Here is a 13,960-nt window from a genome sequence, read left to right as displayed (position 1 = left end):
TAACTTTGACATAGTAACATCTGCAGTAATATTTACAGCTCTGATGACATCTCACCAGCGTTAGCTTTATTTTGACACCAAGACTGTTTACACAGAGTTTGTAATTGCAGAGAAATACATTTATTTTGGTCATTTCATTTTGGAGCAGGAAGCTCACCCTTCTTGTTATACCCTTTAGATGAATACAGAGTTTTTTAATTAAATACATATTCTTTAAATAATGTTCCCTTTTATAAAAAGTAGGATCATTAAAAAAACAAAACATTTATTATAGCTCTGTCACGCAGAAAAAAGCTGTCTTTTTTCTGTGGTCTGTTATATAACATTAGGGGTGTTCGTGGCAATTAACTTTTTAATCGACTAAGCAGGTCAAGTAAGAAACACTTAAATATTAAGTTAAATTTGAAAACTGTTTAAAAAAAAATATATATCCCCATTCCACATTCCAGAATGTCATGTGACAACCTGATTGGCTTAGGAGTGATGATGTCACAAGGAAGTTTTTCCTTAAATAGGGTTGACAAACAGCAATTTTTAGTTCGTTACTTCGCAGCCTTCGTGTTCGCAGCTTTCAAACGTTCACTACAGAAACATTCGGAAACCTCTCAGAGTCATCGGATACAAACGCCAGCATGTATCCAAGATTACGGCAACCGAGACAAAACGATTACGCCGCCTCTCCTTCCTTGCGTGGCCGGCCAACTTCTCCAAATGGCCTCTTATCCACCCAAAGGGCATTACAGGAGAGTAGGAGTGAAAACAACCATCTCCAGAACAAAATTCAACAACTTGAAAAAGAAAAAGTTCACCTGGAGAAGAAGTGCTTACAAATGGAAGCACAAAACAAACACCTGGAAGAAACACTACAGCGCCAGCCCGACATCAACATTATTAATGAGGGCTGGGGGATCAAGTTTGCTCAAGCCAGAGAGCAGATTGTATTCCTCATCAAAGAAAACAAGCAAAAGAGCGCTGAAGTGAAAGAAATGTCCGAGCAGCTTCAAGGCAGGAAAGCCACGATTGATAAGCTAGAGTGGGATCTCCAATACATGGACCAACAGAATCACCTGCTCCAAAGAAAGCTTGATGAAGCTGAAGAAAAAAATAAAGACCTTCTTCAAGAGAAGGAGCAACAGCAAGAAAGACTGTCAGAAGAAAAGTGCACTATCAAGGACTTTGAGAGTAAAAATCAAAAGTTGCAAGGATTCTGTAATGAACTGAAGGTCAAAACAAGTGAGCTGCAGGGAGAAAAGGAAACTCTGGAAAAACGATGCTCACAGATGCAAAAAAGGATCGATCAAATGGCCAAAAACAACTCAGAGCTCATTAAGGGGATATTGTTGGAATTCAACAACTTGAAGCGGGAAAACACAGAAATGCAGGCGCAAAAGCAAAAGCAAGACAAAATGCATGAAGACCTGCAGTGTACGCTCCGCGACACCCAGAAAAGAAATGAGCAGCTAGAAGGCCTGCACAAAGAAGATCAAGTGAGAAATGCAGACCTGCAGAAGGCAAAGCTGACACAGGAGGCAACATCCAAAGAGCTCAAAGAACAGCTTGAAGAAACACGAGCAACATTAGAACAGGTGAAACAAACATGCAAGAAACTTGAGGAGCAAAACACCGAAACCATCCATGAGTTGAGAACCCTCATCCTGGAGAAAAAGGGACTCGTGGAAAAGTCCATGAAAAAGAAGAAAAGATTCTTCAGCTTTTTACGGAAGAGGGACAATACTGCTTCTTCAACTGATGTAGCCTCGTCTTGCTCCACCTCTGTTCACCCCCCCAACCAGTCCCGGCAGTTGACTGCCCCCTCCTGAGCCTGGTTCTGCCGGAGGTTTCTGCCCGTTTAAAGGCAGTTTTTCCTCCCCACTGTCGCCTAGTGCTTGCTCAGAGGGGATTGTTGGGGTTTCTCTCCTCTGCCTTGTTTCTTTATTTACTTGTTAACTTTTTGCTCTTACTTCATTTAACCTTGTTTCTTTATTTGCTTGTTAACTTTTTGTTCTTACCTCATTTAACCTTGTTTCTTTATTTACTTGTTAACTTTTTGCTCTTACTTCATTTAACCTTGTTTCTTTATTTGCTTGTTAACTTTTTGTTCTTACCTCATTTAACCTTGTTTCTTTATTTACTTGTTAACTTTTTGTTCTTACCTCATTTAACCTTGTTTCGTTATTTACTTGCTTGTTTAACTTTTTTTTCAACTTATCTAACAAAATAAAACAGTTGAATTTATCCTTTGAGTATTGTTCATCTAATCTTTACAGAGTTTTTCCAAAACACTTTCAAACATTCAGATCTGTCTTTCATTTTCTTCTTGAAACCTCATGAACGGTGACCTAAAAACTCTGGAACATGGTTTGAAACACTGAAATTGTTTCAGCTGAAACTGGCAAAGTCATATGTGCGTGTGTGTGTGTCACAGGTGATATGGTGTCACTAGTCCGGTCATCATGTTTAGGCTCATTCACGCCAAAATGATTTAGGCTAAATCTTTAAAACAGTGTCATTGCACACACTTTTCAATCACACAAATGCAGGATTAACTATTTGCAGTATCTTATCTGATTTATTATGAGAATGTCATGCCTGATCATTTGTACCCACACCATCAAAAATGGGGGCAAAAGGGAGGAGATCGCGTTTAATCGATTATAACACAAGGTCAGAAATATAAGTGCTGACATGAGTAGTGTCCACAGAAACCTCTGAGTCTCAGCTAAAAGCTCATGTAAACCATTTCTACAAACACCAAACAAAGCAAAGACACCAAACAGTTAAAAGAGCAGTTACGTCACCATGAATCTGTGGACAGGTAATATCCATATTTTGATTTATGATGTTCTGGAGTTAAATGGGAACCAAAGCATATTTTCAAAGGTGTTATATGCTATAAAATACTTTGAAAAATTAGGTGAGGGAAATGAAAAAGACATTTTTCTATGTTTGAGTCACAGTAACTTTGACATAGTAACATCTGCAGTAATATTTACAGCTCTGATGACATCTCACCAGCGTTAGCTTTATTTTGACACCAAGACTGTTTACACAGAGTTTGTAATTGCAGAGAAATACATTTATTTTGGTCATTTCATTTTGGAGCAGGAAGCTCACCCTTCTTGTTATACCCTTTAGATGAATACAGAGTTTTTTAATTAAATACATATTCTTTAAATAATGTTCCCTTTTATAAAAAGTAGGATCATTAAAAAAACAAAACATTTATTATAGCTCTGTCACGCAGAAAAAAGCTGTCTTTTTTCTGTGGTCTGTTATATAACATTAGGGGTGTTCGTGGCAATTAACTTTTTAATCGACTAAGCAGGTCAAGTAAGAAACACTTAAATATTAAGTTAAATTTGAAAACTGTTTAAAAAAATATATATATCCCCATTCCACATTCCAGAATGTCATGTGACAACCTGATTGGCTTAGGAGTGATGATGTCACAAGGAAGTTTTTCCTTAAATAGGGGTGACAAACAGCAATTTTTAGTTCGTTACTTCGCAGCCTTCGTGTTCGCAGCTTTCAAACGTTCACTACAGAAACATTCGGAAACCTCTCAGAGTCATCGGATACAAACGCCAGCATGTATCCAAGATTACGGCAACCGAGACAAAACGATTACGCCGCCTCTCCTTCCTTGCGTGGCCGGCCAACTTCTCCAAATGGCCTCTTATCCACCCAAAGGGCATTACAGGAGAGTAGGAGTGAAAACAACCATCTCCAGAACAAAATTCAACAACTTGAAAAAGAAAAAGTTCACCTGGAGAAGAAGTGCTTACAAATGGAAGCACAAAACAAACACCTGGAAGAAACACTACAGCGCCAGCCCGACATCAACATTATTAATGAGGGCTGGGGGATCAAGTTTGCTCAAGCCAGAGAGCAGATTGTATTCCTCATCAAAGAAAACAAGCAAAAGAGCGCTGAAGTGAAAGAAATGTCCGAGCAGCTTCAAGGCAGGAAAGCCACGATTGATAAGCTAGAGTGGGATCTCCAATACATGGACCAACAGAATCACCTGCTCCAAAGAAAGCTTGATGAAGCTGAAGAAAAAAATAAAGACCTTCTTCAAGAGAAGGCGCAACAGCAAGAAAGACTGTCAGAAGAAAAGTGCACTATCAAGGACTTTGAGAGTAAAAATCAAAAGTTGCAAGGATTCTGTAATGAACTGAAGGTCAAAACAAGTGAGCTGCAGGGAGAAAAGGAAACTCTGGAAAAACGATGCTCACAGATGCAAAAAAGGATCGATCAAATGGCCAAAAACAACTCAGAGCTCATTAAGGGGATATTGTTGGAATTCAACAACTTGAAGCGGGAAAACACAGAAATGCAGGCGCAAAAGCAAAAGCAAGACAAAATGCATGAAGACCTGCAGTGTACGCTCCGCGACACCCAGAAAAGAAATGAGCAGCTAGAAGGCCTGCACAAAGAAGATCAAGTGAGAAATGCAGACCTGCAGAAGGCAAAGCTGACACAGGAGGCAACATCCAAAGAGCTCAAAGAACAGCTTGAAGAAACACGAGCAACATTAGAACAGGTGGAACAAACATGCAAGAAACTTGAGGAGCAAAACACCGAAACCATCCATGAGTTGAGAACCCTCATCCTGGAGAAAAAGGGGCTCGTGGAAAAGTCCATGAAAAAGAAGAAAAGATTCTTCAGCTTTTTCCGGAAGAGGGACAATACTGCTTCTTCAACTGATGTAGCCTCGTCTTGCTCCACCTCTGTTCACCCCCCCAACCAGTCCCGGCAGTTGACTGCCCCCTCCTGAGCCTGGTTCTGCCGGAGGTTTCTGCCCGTTTAAAGGCAGTTTTTCCTCCCCACTGTCGCCTAGTGCTTGCTCAGAGGGGATTGTTGGGGTTTCTCTCCTCTGCCTTGTTTCTTTATTTGCTTGTTAACTTTTTGTTCTTACCTCATTTAACCTTGTTTCTTTATTTACTTGTTAACTTTTTGTTCTTACCTCATTTAACCTTGTTTCTTTATTTACTTGTTAACTTTTTGCTCTTACTTCATTTAACCTTGTTTCTTTATTTGCTTGTTAACTTTTTGCTCTTACTTCATTTAACCTTGTTTCTTTATTTACTTGTTAACTTTTTGCTCTTACTTCATTTGACCTTGTTTCTTTATTTGCTTGTTAACTTTTTGTTCTTACCTCATTTAACCTTGTTTCGTTATTTACTTGCTTGTTTAACTTTTTTTTCAACTTATCTAACAAAATAAAACAGTTGAATTTATCCTTTGAGTATTGTTCATCTAATCTTTACAGAGTTTTTCCAAAACACTTTCAAACATTCAGATCTGTCTTTCATTTTCTTCTTGAAACCTCATGAACGGTGACCTAAAAACTCTGGAACATGGTTTGAAACACTGAAATTGTTTCAGCTGAAACTGGCAAAGTCATCCGTGCGTGTGTGTGTGTCACAGGTGATATGGTGTCACTAGTCCGGTCATCATGTTTAGGCTCATTCACGCCAAAATGATTTAGGCTAAATCTTTAAAACAGTGTCATTGCACACACTTTTCAATCACACAAATGCAGGATTAACTATTTGCAGTATCTTATCTGATTTATTATGAGAATGTCATGCCTGATCATTTGTACCCACACCATCAAAAATGGGGGCAAAAGGGAGGAGATCGCGTTTAATCGATTATAACACGAGGTCAGAAATATAAGTGCTGACATGAGTAGTGTCCACAGAAACCTCTGAGTCTCAGCTAAAAGCTCATGTAAACCATTTCTACAAACACCAAACAAAGCAAAGACACCAAACAGTTAAAAGAGCAGTTACGTCACCATGAATCTGTGGACAGGTAATATCCATATTTTGATTTATGATGTTCTGGAGTTAAATGGGAACCAAAGCATATTTTCAAAGGTGTTATATGCTATTAAATACTTTGAAAAATTAGGTGAGGGAAATGAAAAAGACATTTTTCTATGTTTGAGTCACAGTAACTTTGACATAGTAACATCTGCAGTAATATTTACAGCTCTGATGACATCTCACCAGCGTTAGCTTTATTTTGACACCAAGACTGTTTACACAGAGTTTGTAATTGCAGAGAAATACATTTATTTTGGTCATTTCATTTTGGAGCAGGAAGCTCACCCTTCTTGTTATACCCTTTAGATGAATACAGAGTTTTTTAATTAAATACATATTCTTTAAATAATGTTCCCTTTTATAAAAAGTAGGATCATTAAAAAAACAAAACATTTATTATAGCTCTGTCACGCAGAAAAAAGCTGTCTTTTTTCTGTGGTCTGTTATATAACATTAGGGGTGTTCGTGGCAATTAACTTTTTAATCGACTAAGCAGGTCAAGTAAGAAACACTTAAATATTAAGTTAAATTTGAAAACTGTTTAAAAAAATATATATATCCCCATTCCACATTCCAGAATGTCATGTGACAACCTGATTGGCTTAGGAGTGATGATGTCACAAGGAAGTTTTTCCTTAAATAGGGTTGACAAACAGCAATTTTTAGTTCGTTACTTCGCAGCCTTCGTGTTCGCAGCTTTCAAACGTTCACTACAGAAACATTCGGAAACCTCTCAGAGTCATCGGATACAAACGCCAGCATGTATCCAAGATTACGGCAACCGAGACAAAACGATTACGCCGCCTCTCCTTCCTTGCGTGGCCGGCCAACTTCTCCAAATGGCCTCTTATCCACCCAAAGGGCATTACAGGAGAGTAGGAGTGAAAACAACCATCTCCAGAACAAAATTCAACAACTTGAAAAAGAAAAAGTTCACCTGGAGAAGAAGTGCTTACAAATGGAAGCACAAAACAAACACCTGGAAGAAACACTACAGCGCCAGCCCGACATCAACATTATTAATGAGGGCTGGGGGATCAAGTTTGCTCAAGCCAGAGAGCAGATTGTATTCCTCATCAAAGAAAACAAGCAAAAGAGCGCTGAAGTGAAAGAAATGTCCGAGCAGCTTCAAGGCAGGAAAGCCACGATTGATAAGCTAGAGTGGGATCTCCAATACATGGACCAACAGAATCACCTGCTCCAAAGAAAGCTTGATGAAGCTGAAGAAAAAAATAAAGACCTTCTTCAAGAGAAGGAGCAACAGCAAGAAAGACTGTCAGAAGAAAAGTGCACTATCAAGGACTTTGAGAGTAAAAATCAAAAGTTGCAAGGATTCTGTAATGAACTGAAGGTCAAAACAAGTGAGCTGCAGGGAGAAAAGGAAACTCTGGAAAAACGATGCTCACAGATGCAAAAAAGGATCGATCAAATGGCCAAAAACAACTCAGAGCTCATTAAGGGGATATTGTTGGAATTCAACAACTTGAAGCGGGAAAACACAGAAATGCAGGCGCAAAAGCAAAAGCAAGACAAAATGCATGAAGACCTGCAGTGTACGCTCCGCGACACCCAGAAAAGAAATGAGCAGCTAGAAGGCCTGCACAAAGAAGATCAAGTGAGAAATGCAGACCTGCAGAAGGCAAAGCTGACACAGGAGGCAACATCCAAAGAGCTCAAAGAACAGCTTGAAGAAACACGAGCAACATTAGAACAGGTGAAACAAACATGCAAGAAACTTGAGGAGCAAAACACCGAAACCATCCATGAGTTGAGAACCCTCATCCTGGAGAAAAAGGGACTCGTGGAAAAGTCCATGAAAAAGAAGAAAAGATTCTTCAGCTTTTTACGGAAGAGGGACAATACTGCTTCTTCAACTGATGTAGCCTCGTCTTGCTCCACCTCTGTTCACCCCCCCAACCAGTCCCGGCAGTTGACTGCCCCCTCCTGAGCCTGGTTCTGCCGGAGGTTTCTGCCCGTTTAAAGGCAGTTTTTCCTCCCCACTGTCGCCTAGTGCTTGCTCAGAGGGGATTGTTGGGGTTTCTCTCCTCTGCCTTGTTTCTTTATTTACTTGTTAACTTTTTGCTCTTACTTCATTTAACCTTGTTTCTTTATTTGCTTGTTAACTTTTTGTTCTTACCTCATTTAACCTTGTTTCTTTATTTACTTGTTAACTTTTTGCTCTTACTTCATTTAACCTTGTTTCTTTATTTGCTTGTTAACTTTTTGTTCTTACCTCATTTAACCTTGTTTCTTTATTTACTTGTTAACTTTTTGTTCTTACCTCATTTAACCTTGTTTCGTTATTTACTTGCTTGTTTAACTTTTTTTTCAACTTATCTAACAAAATAAAACAGTTGAATTTATCCTTTGAGTATTGTTCATCTAATCTTTACAGAGTTTTTCCAAAACACTTTCAAACATTCAGATCTGTCTTTCATTTTCTTCTTGAAACCTCATGAACGGTGACCTAAAAACTCTGGAACATGGTTTGAAACACTGAAATTGTTTCAGCTGAAACTGGCAAAGTCATACGTGCGTGTGTGTGTGTCACAGGTGATATGGTGTCACTAGTCCGGTCATCATGTTTAGGCTCATTCACGCCAAAATGATTTAGGCTAAATCTTTAAAACAGTGTCATTGCACACACTTTTCAATCACACAAATGCAGGATTAACTATTTGCAGTATCTTATCTGATTTATTATGAGAATGTCATGCCTGATCATTTGTACCCACACCATCAAAAATGGGGGCAAAAGGGAGGAGATCGCGTTTAATCGATTATAACACAAGGTCAGAAATATAAGTGCTGACATGAGTAGTGTCCACAGAAACCTCTGAGTCTCAGCTAAAAGCTCATGTAAACCATTTCTACAAACACCAAACAAAGCAAAGACACCAAACAGTTAAAAGAGCAGTTACGTCACCATGAATCTGTGGACAGGTAATATCCATATTTTGATTTATGATGTTCTGGAGTTAAATGGGAACCAAAGCATATTTTCAAAGGTGTTATATGCTATAAAATACTTTGAAAAATTAGGTGAGGGAAATGAAAAAGACATTTTTCTATGTTTGAGTCACAGTAACTTTGACATAGTAACATCTGCAGTAATATTTACAGCTCTGATGACATCTCACCAGCGTTAGCTTTATTTTGACACCAAGACTGTTTACACAGAGTTTGTAATTGCAGAGAAATACATTTATTTTGGTCATTTCATTTTGGAGCAGGAAGCTCACCCTTCTTGTTATACCCTTTAGATGAATACAGAGTTTTTTAATTAAATACATATTCTTTAAATAATGTTCCCTTTTATAAAAAGTAGGATCATTAAAAAAACAAAACATTTATTATAGCTCTGTCACGCAGAAAAAAGCTGTCTTTTTTCTGTGGTCTGTTATATAACATTAGGGGTGTTCGTGGCAATTAACTTTTTAATCGACTAAGCAGGTCAAGTAAGAAACACTTAAATATTAAGTTAAATTTGAAAACTGTTTAAAAAAATATATATATCCCCATTCCACATTCCAGAATGTCATGTGACAACCTGATTGGCTTAGGAGTGATGATGTCACAAGGAAGTTTTTCCTTAAATAGGGGTGACAAACAGCAATTTTTAGTTCGTTACTTCGCAGCCTTCGTGTTCGCAGCTTTCAAACGTTCACTACAGAAACATTCGGAAACCTCTCAGAGTCATCGGATACAAACGCCAGCATGTATCCAAGATTACGGCAACCGAGACAAAACGATTACGCCGCCTCTCCTTCCTTGCGTGGCCGGCCAACTTCTCCAAATAGCCTCTTATCCACCCAAAGGGCATTACAGGAGAGTAGGAGTGAAAACAACCATCTCCAGAACAAAATTCAACAACTTGAAAAAGAAAAAGTTCACCTGGAGAAGAAGTGCTTACAAATGGAAGCACAAAACAAACACCTGGAAGAAACACTACAGCGCCAGCCCGACATCAACATTATTAATGAGGGCTGGGGGATCAAGTTTGCTCAAGCCAGAGAGCAGATTGTATTCCTCATCAAAGAAAACAAGCAAAAGAGCGCTGAAGTGAAAGAAATGTCCGAGCAGCTTCAAGGCAGGAAAGCCACGATTGATAAGCTAGAGTGGGATCTCCAATACATGGACCAACAGAATCACCTGCTCCAAAGAAAGCTTGATGAAGCTGAAGAAAAAAATAAAGACCTTCTTCAAGAGAAGGCGCAACAGCAAGAAAGACTGTCAGAAGAAAAGTGCACTATCAAGGACTTTGAGAGTAAAAATCAAAAGTTGCAAGGATTCTGTAATGAACTGAAGGTCAAAACAAGTGAGCTGCAGGGAGAAAAGGAAACTCTGGAAAAACGATGCTCACAGATGCAAAAAAGGATCGATCAAATGGCCAAAAACAACTCAGAGCTCATTAAGGGGATATTGTTGGAATTCAACAACTTGAAGCGGGAAAACACAGAAATGCAGGCGCAAAAGCAAAAGCAAGACAAAATGCATGAAGACCTGCAGTGTACGCTCCGCGACACCCAGAAAAGAAATGAGCAGCTAGAAGGCCTGCACAAAGAAGATCAAGTGAGAAATGCAGACCTGCAGAAGGCAAAGCTGACACAGGAGGCAACATCCAAAGAGCTCAAAGAACAGCTTGAAGAAACACGAGCAACATTAGAACAGGTGGAACAAACATGCAAGAAACTTGAGGAGCAAAACACCGAAACCATCCATGAGTTGAGAACCCTCATCCTGGAGAAAAAGGGGCTCGTGGAAAAGTCCATGAAAAAGAAGAAAAGATTCTTCAGCTTTTTCCGGAAGAGGGACAATACTGCTTCTTCAACTGATGTAGCCTCGTCTTGCTCCACCTCTGTTCACCCCCCCAACCAGTCCCGGCAGTTGACTGCCCCCTCCTGAGCCTGGTTCTGCCGGAGGTTTCTGCCCGTTTAAAGGCAGTTTTTCCTCCCCACTGTCGCCTAGTGCTTGCTCAGAGGGGATTGTTGGGGTTTCTCTCCTCTGCCTTGTTTCTTTATTTACTTGTTAACTTTTTGCTCTTACTTCATTTAACCTTGTTTCTTTATTTGCTTGTTAACTTTTTGTTCTTACCTCATTTAACCTTGTTTCTTTATTTACTTGTTAACTTTTTGCTCTTACTTCATTTAACCTTGTTTCTTTATTTGCTTGTTAACTTTTTGCTCTTACTTCATTTAACCTTGTTTCTTTATTTACTTGTTAACTTTTTGCTCTTACTTCATTTGACCTTGTTTCTTTATTTGCTTGTTAACTTTTTGTTCTTACCTCATTTAACCTTGTTTCGTTATTTACTTGCTTGTTTAACTTTTTTTTCAACTTATCTAACAAAATAAAACAGTTGAATTTATCCTTTGAGTATTGTTCATCTAATCTTTACAGAGTTTTTCCAAAACACTTTCAAACATTCAGATCTGTCTTTCATTTTCTTCTTGAAACCTCATGAACGGTGACCTAAAAACTCTGGAACATGGTTTGAAACACTGAAATTGTTTCAGCTGAAACTGGCAAAGTCATACGTGCGTGTGTGTGTGTCACAGGTGATATGGTGTCACTAGTCCGGTCATCATGTTTAGGCTCATTCACGCCAAAATGATTTAGGCTAAATCTTTAAAACAGTGTCATTGCACACACTTTTCAATCACACAAATGCAGGATTAACTATTTGCAGTATCTTATCTGATTTATTATGAGAATGTCATGCCTGATCATTTGTACCCACACCATCAAAAATGGGGGCAAAAGGGAGGAGATCGCGTTTAATCGATTATAACACGAGGTCAGAAATATAAGTGCTGACATGAGTAGTGTCCACAGAAACCTCTGAGTCTCAGCTAAAAGCTCATGTAAACCATTTCTACAAACACCAAACAAAGCAAAGACACCAAACAGTTAAAAGAGCAGTTACGTCACCATGAATCTGTGGACAGGTAATATCCATATTTTGATTTATGATGTTCTGGAGTTAAATGGGAACCAAAGCATATTTTCAAAGGTGTTATATGCTATAAAATACTTTGAAAAATTAGGTGAGGGAAATGAAAAAGACATTTTTCTATGTTTGAGTCACAGTAACTTTGACATAGTAACATCTGCAGTAATATTTACAGCTCTGATGACATCTCACCAGCGTTAGCTTTATTTTGACACCAAGACTGTTTACACAGAGTTTGTAATTGCAGAGAAATACATTTATTTTGGTCATTTCATTTTGGAGCAGGAAGCTCACCCTTCTTGTTATACCCTTTAGATGAATACAGAGTTTTTTAATTAAATACATATTCTTTAAATAATGTTCCCTTTTATAAAAAGTAGGATCATTAAAAAAACAAAACATTTATTATAGCTCTGTCACGCAGAAAAAAGCTGTCTTTTTTCTGTGGTCTGTTATATAACATTAGGGGTGTTCGTGGCAATTAACTTTTTAATCGACTAAGCAGGTCAAGTAAGAAACACTTAAATATTAAGTTAAATTTGAAAACTGTTTAAAAATATATATATATCCCCATTCCACATTCCAGAATGTCATGTGACAACCTGATTGGCTTAGGAGTGATGATGTCACAAGGAAGTTTTTCCTTAAATAGGGGTGACAAACAGCAATTTTTAGTTCGTTACTTCGCAGCCTTCGTGTTCGCAGCTTTCAAACGTTCACTACAGAAACATTCGGAAACCTCTCAGAGTCATCGGATACAAACGCCAGCATGTATCCAAGATTACGGCAACCGAGACAAAACGATTACGCCGCCTCTCCTTCCTTGCGTGGCCGGCCAACTTCTCCAAATGGCCTCTTATCCACCCAAAGGGCATTACAGGAGAGTAGGAGTGAAAACAACCATCTCCAGAACAAAATTCAACAACTTGAAAAAGAAAAAGTTCACCTGGAGAAGAAGTGCTTACAAATGGAAGCACAAAACAAACACCTGGAAGAAACACTACAGCGCCAGCCCGACATCAACATTATTAATGAGGGCTGGGGGATCAAGTTTGCTCAAGCCAGAGAGCAGATTGTATTCCTCATCAAAGAAAACAAGCAAAAGAGCGCTGAAGTGAAAGAAATGTCCGAGCAGCTTCAAGGCAGGAAAGCCACGATTGATAAGCTAGAGTGGGATCTCCAATACATGGACCAACAGAATCACCTGCTCCAAAGAAAGCTTGATGAAGCTGAAGAAAAAAATAAAGACCTTCTTCAAGAGAAGGAGCAACAGCAAGAAAGACTGTCAGAAGAAAAGTGCACTATCAAGGACTTTGAGAGTAAAAATCAAAAGTTGCAAGGATTCTGTAATGAACTGAAGGTCAAAACAAGTGAGCTGCAGGGAGAAAAGGAAACTCTGGAAAAACGATGCTCACAGATGCAGAAAAGGATCGATCAAATGGCCAAAAACAACTCAGAGCTCATTAAGGGGATATTGTTGGAATTCAACAACTTGAAGCGGGAAAACACAGAAATGCAGGCGCAAAAGCAAAAGCAAGACAAAATGCATGAAGACCTGCAGTGTACGCTCCGCGACACCCAGAAAAGAAATGAGCAGCTAGAAGGCCTGCACAAAGAAGATCAAGTGAGAAATGCAGACCTGCAGAAGGCAAAGCTGACACAGGAGGCAACATCCAAAGAGCTCAAAGAACAGCTTGAAGAAACACGAGCAACATTAGAACAGGTGGAACAAACATGCAAGAAACTTGAGGAGCAAAACACCGAAACCATCCATGAGTTGAGAACCCTCATCCTGGAGAAAAAGGGGCTCGTGGAAAAGTCCATGAAAAAGAAGAAAAGATTCTTCAGCTTTTTCCGGAAGAGGGACAATACTGCTTCTTCAACTGATGTAGCCTCGTCTTGCTCCACCTCTGTTCACCCCCCCAACCAGTCCCGGCAGTTGACTGCCCCCTCCTGAGCCTGGTTCTGCCGGAGGTTTCTGCCCGTTTAAAGGCAGTTTTTCCTCCCCACTGTCGCCTAGTGCTTGCTCAGAGGGGATTGTTGGGGTTTCTCTCCTCTGCCTTGTTTCTTTATTTACTTGTTAACTTTTTGCTCTTACTTCATTTAACCTTGTTTCTTTATTTGCTTGTTAACTTTTTGTTCTTACCTCATTTAACCTTGTTTCTTTATTTAC

At 39.1% G+C, this 13,960-nt stretch overlaps 1 protein-coding gene across 1 annotated transcript; it reads left to right on the top strand.

Annotated features, from left to right (window-relative positions):
• Positions 1-12,556: 12,556 nt before the first annotated feature.
• Positions 12,557-13,744, top strand: LOC147336257 (uncharacterized). The gene has a single exon (XM_086285314.1). It carries the CDS (start codon positions 12,557-12,559, stop codon positions 13,742-13,744), a length of 1,188 nt encoding a protein of 395 aa, XP_086141440.1.
• The last annotated feature ends 216 nt before the right edge of the window (positions 13,745-13,960 follow it).

The sequence above is a fragment of the Aulonocara sp. 'chitande type north' Nkhata Bay genome, linkage group LG3 (assembly GCF_057382095.1).
Source record: "Aulonocara sp. 'chitande type north' Nkhata Bay isolate Kocher_YH1m ecotype deep benthic linkage group LG3, A_spYH_male_GT1.1, whole genome shotgun sequence".
Lineage (NCBI taxonomy): Eukaryota > Metazoa > Chordata > Actinopteri > Cichliformes > Cichlidae > Aulonocara > Aulonocara sp. 'chitande type north' Nkhata Bay.
Note: the sequence above shows the minus strand (reverse complement) of the source record. Positions and strands in the feature narration are given on the sequence as shown.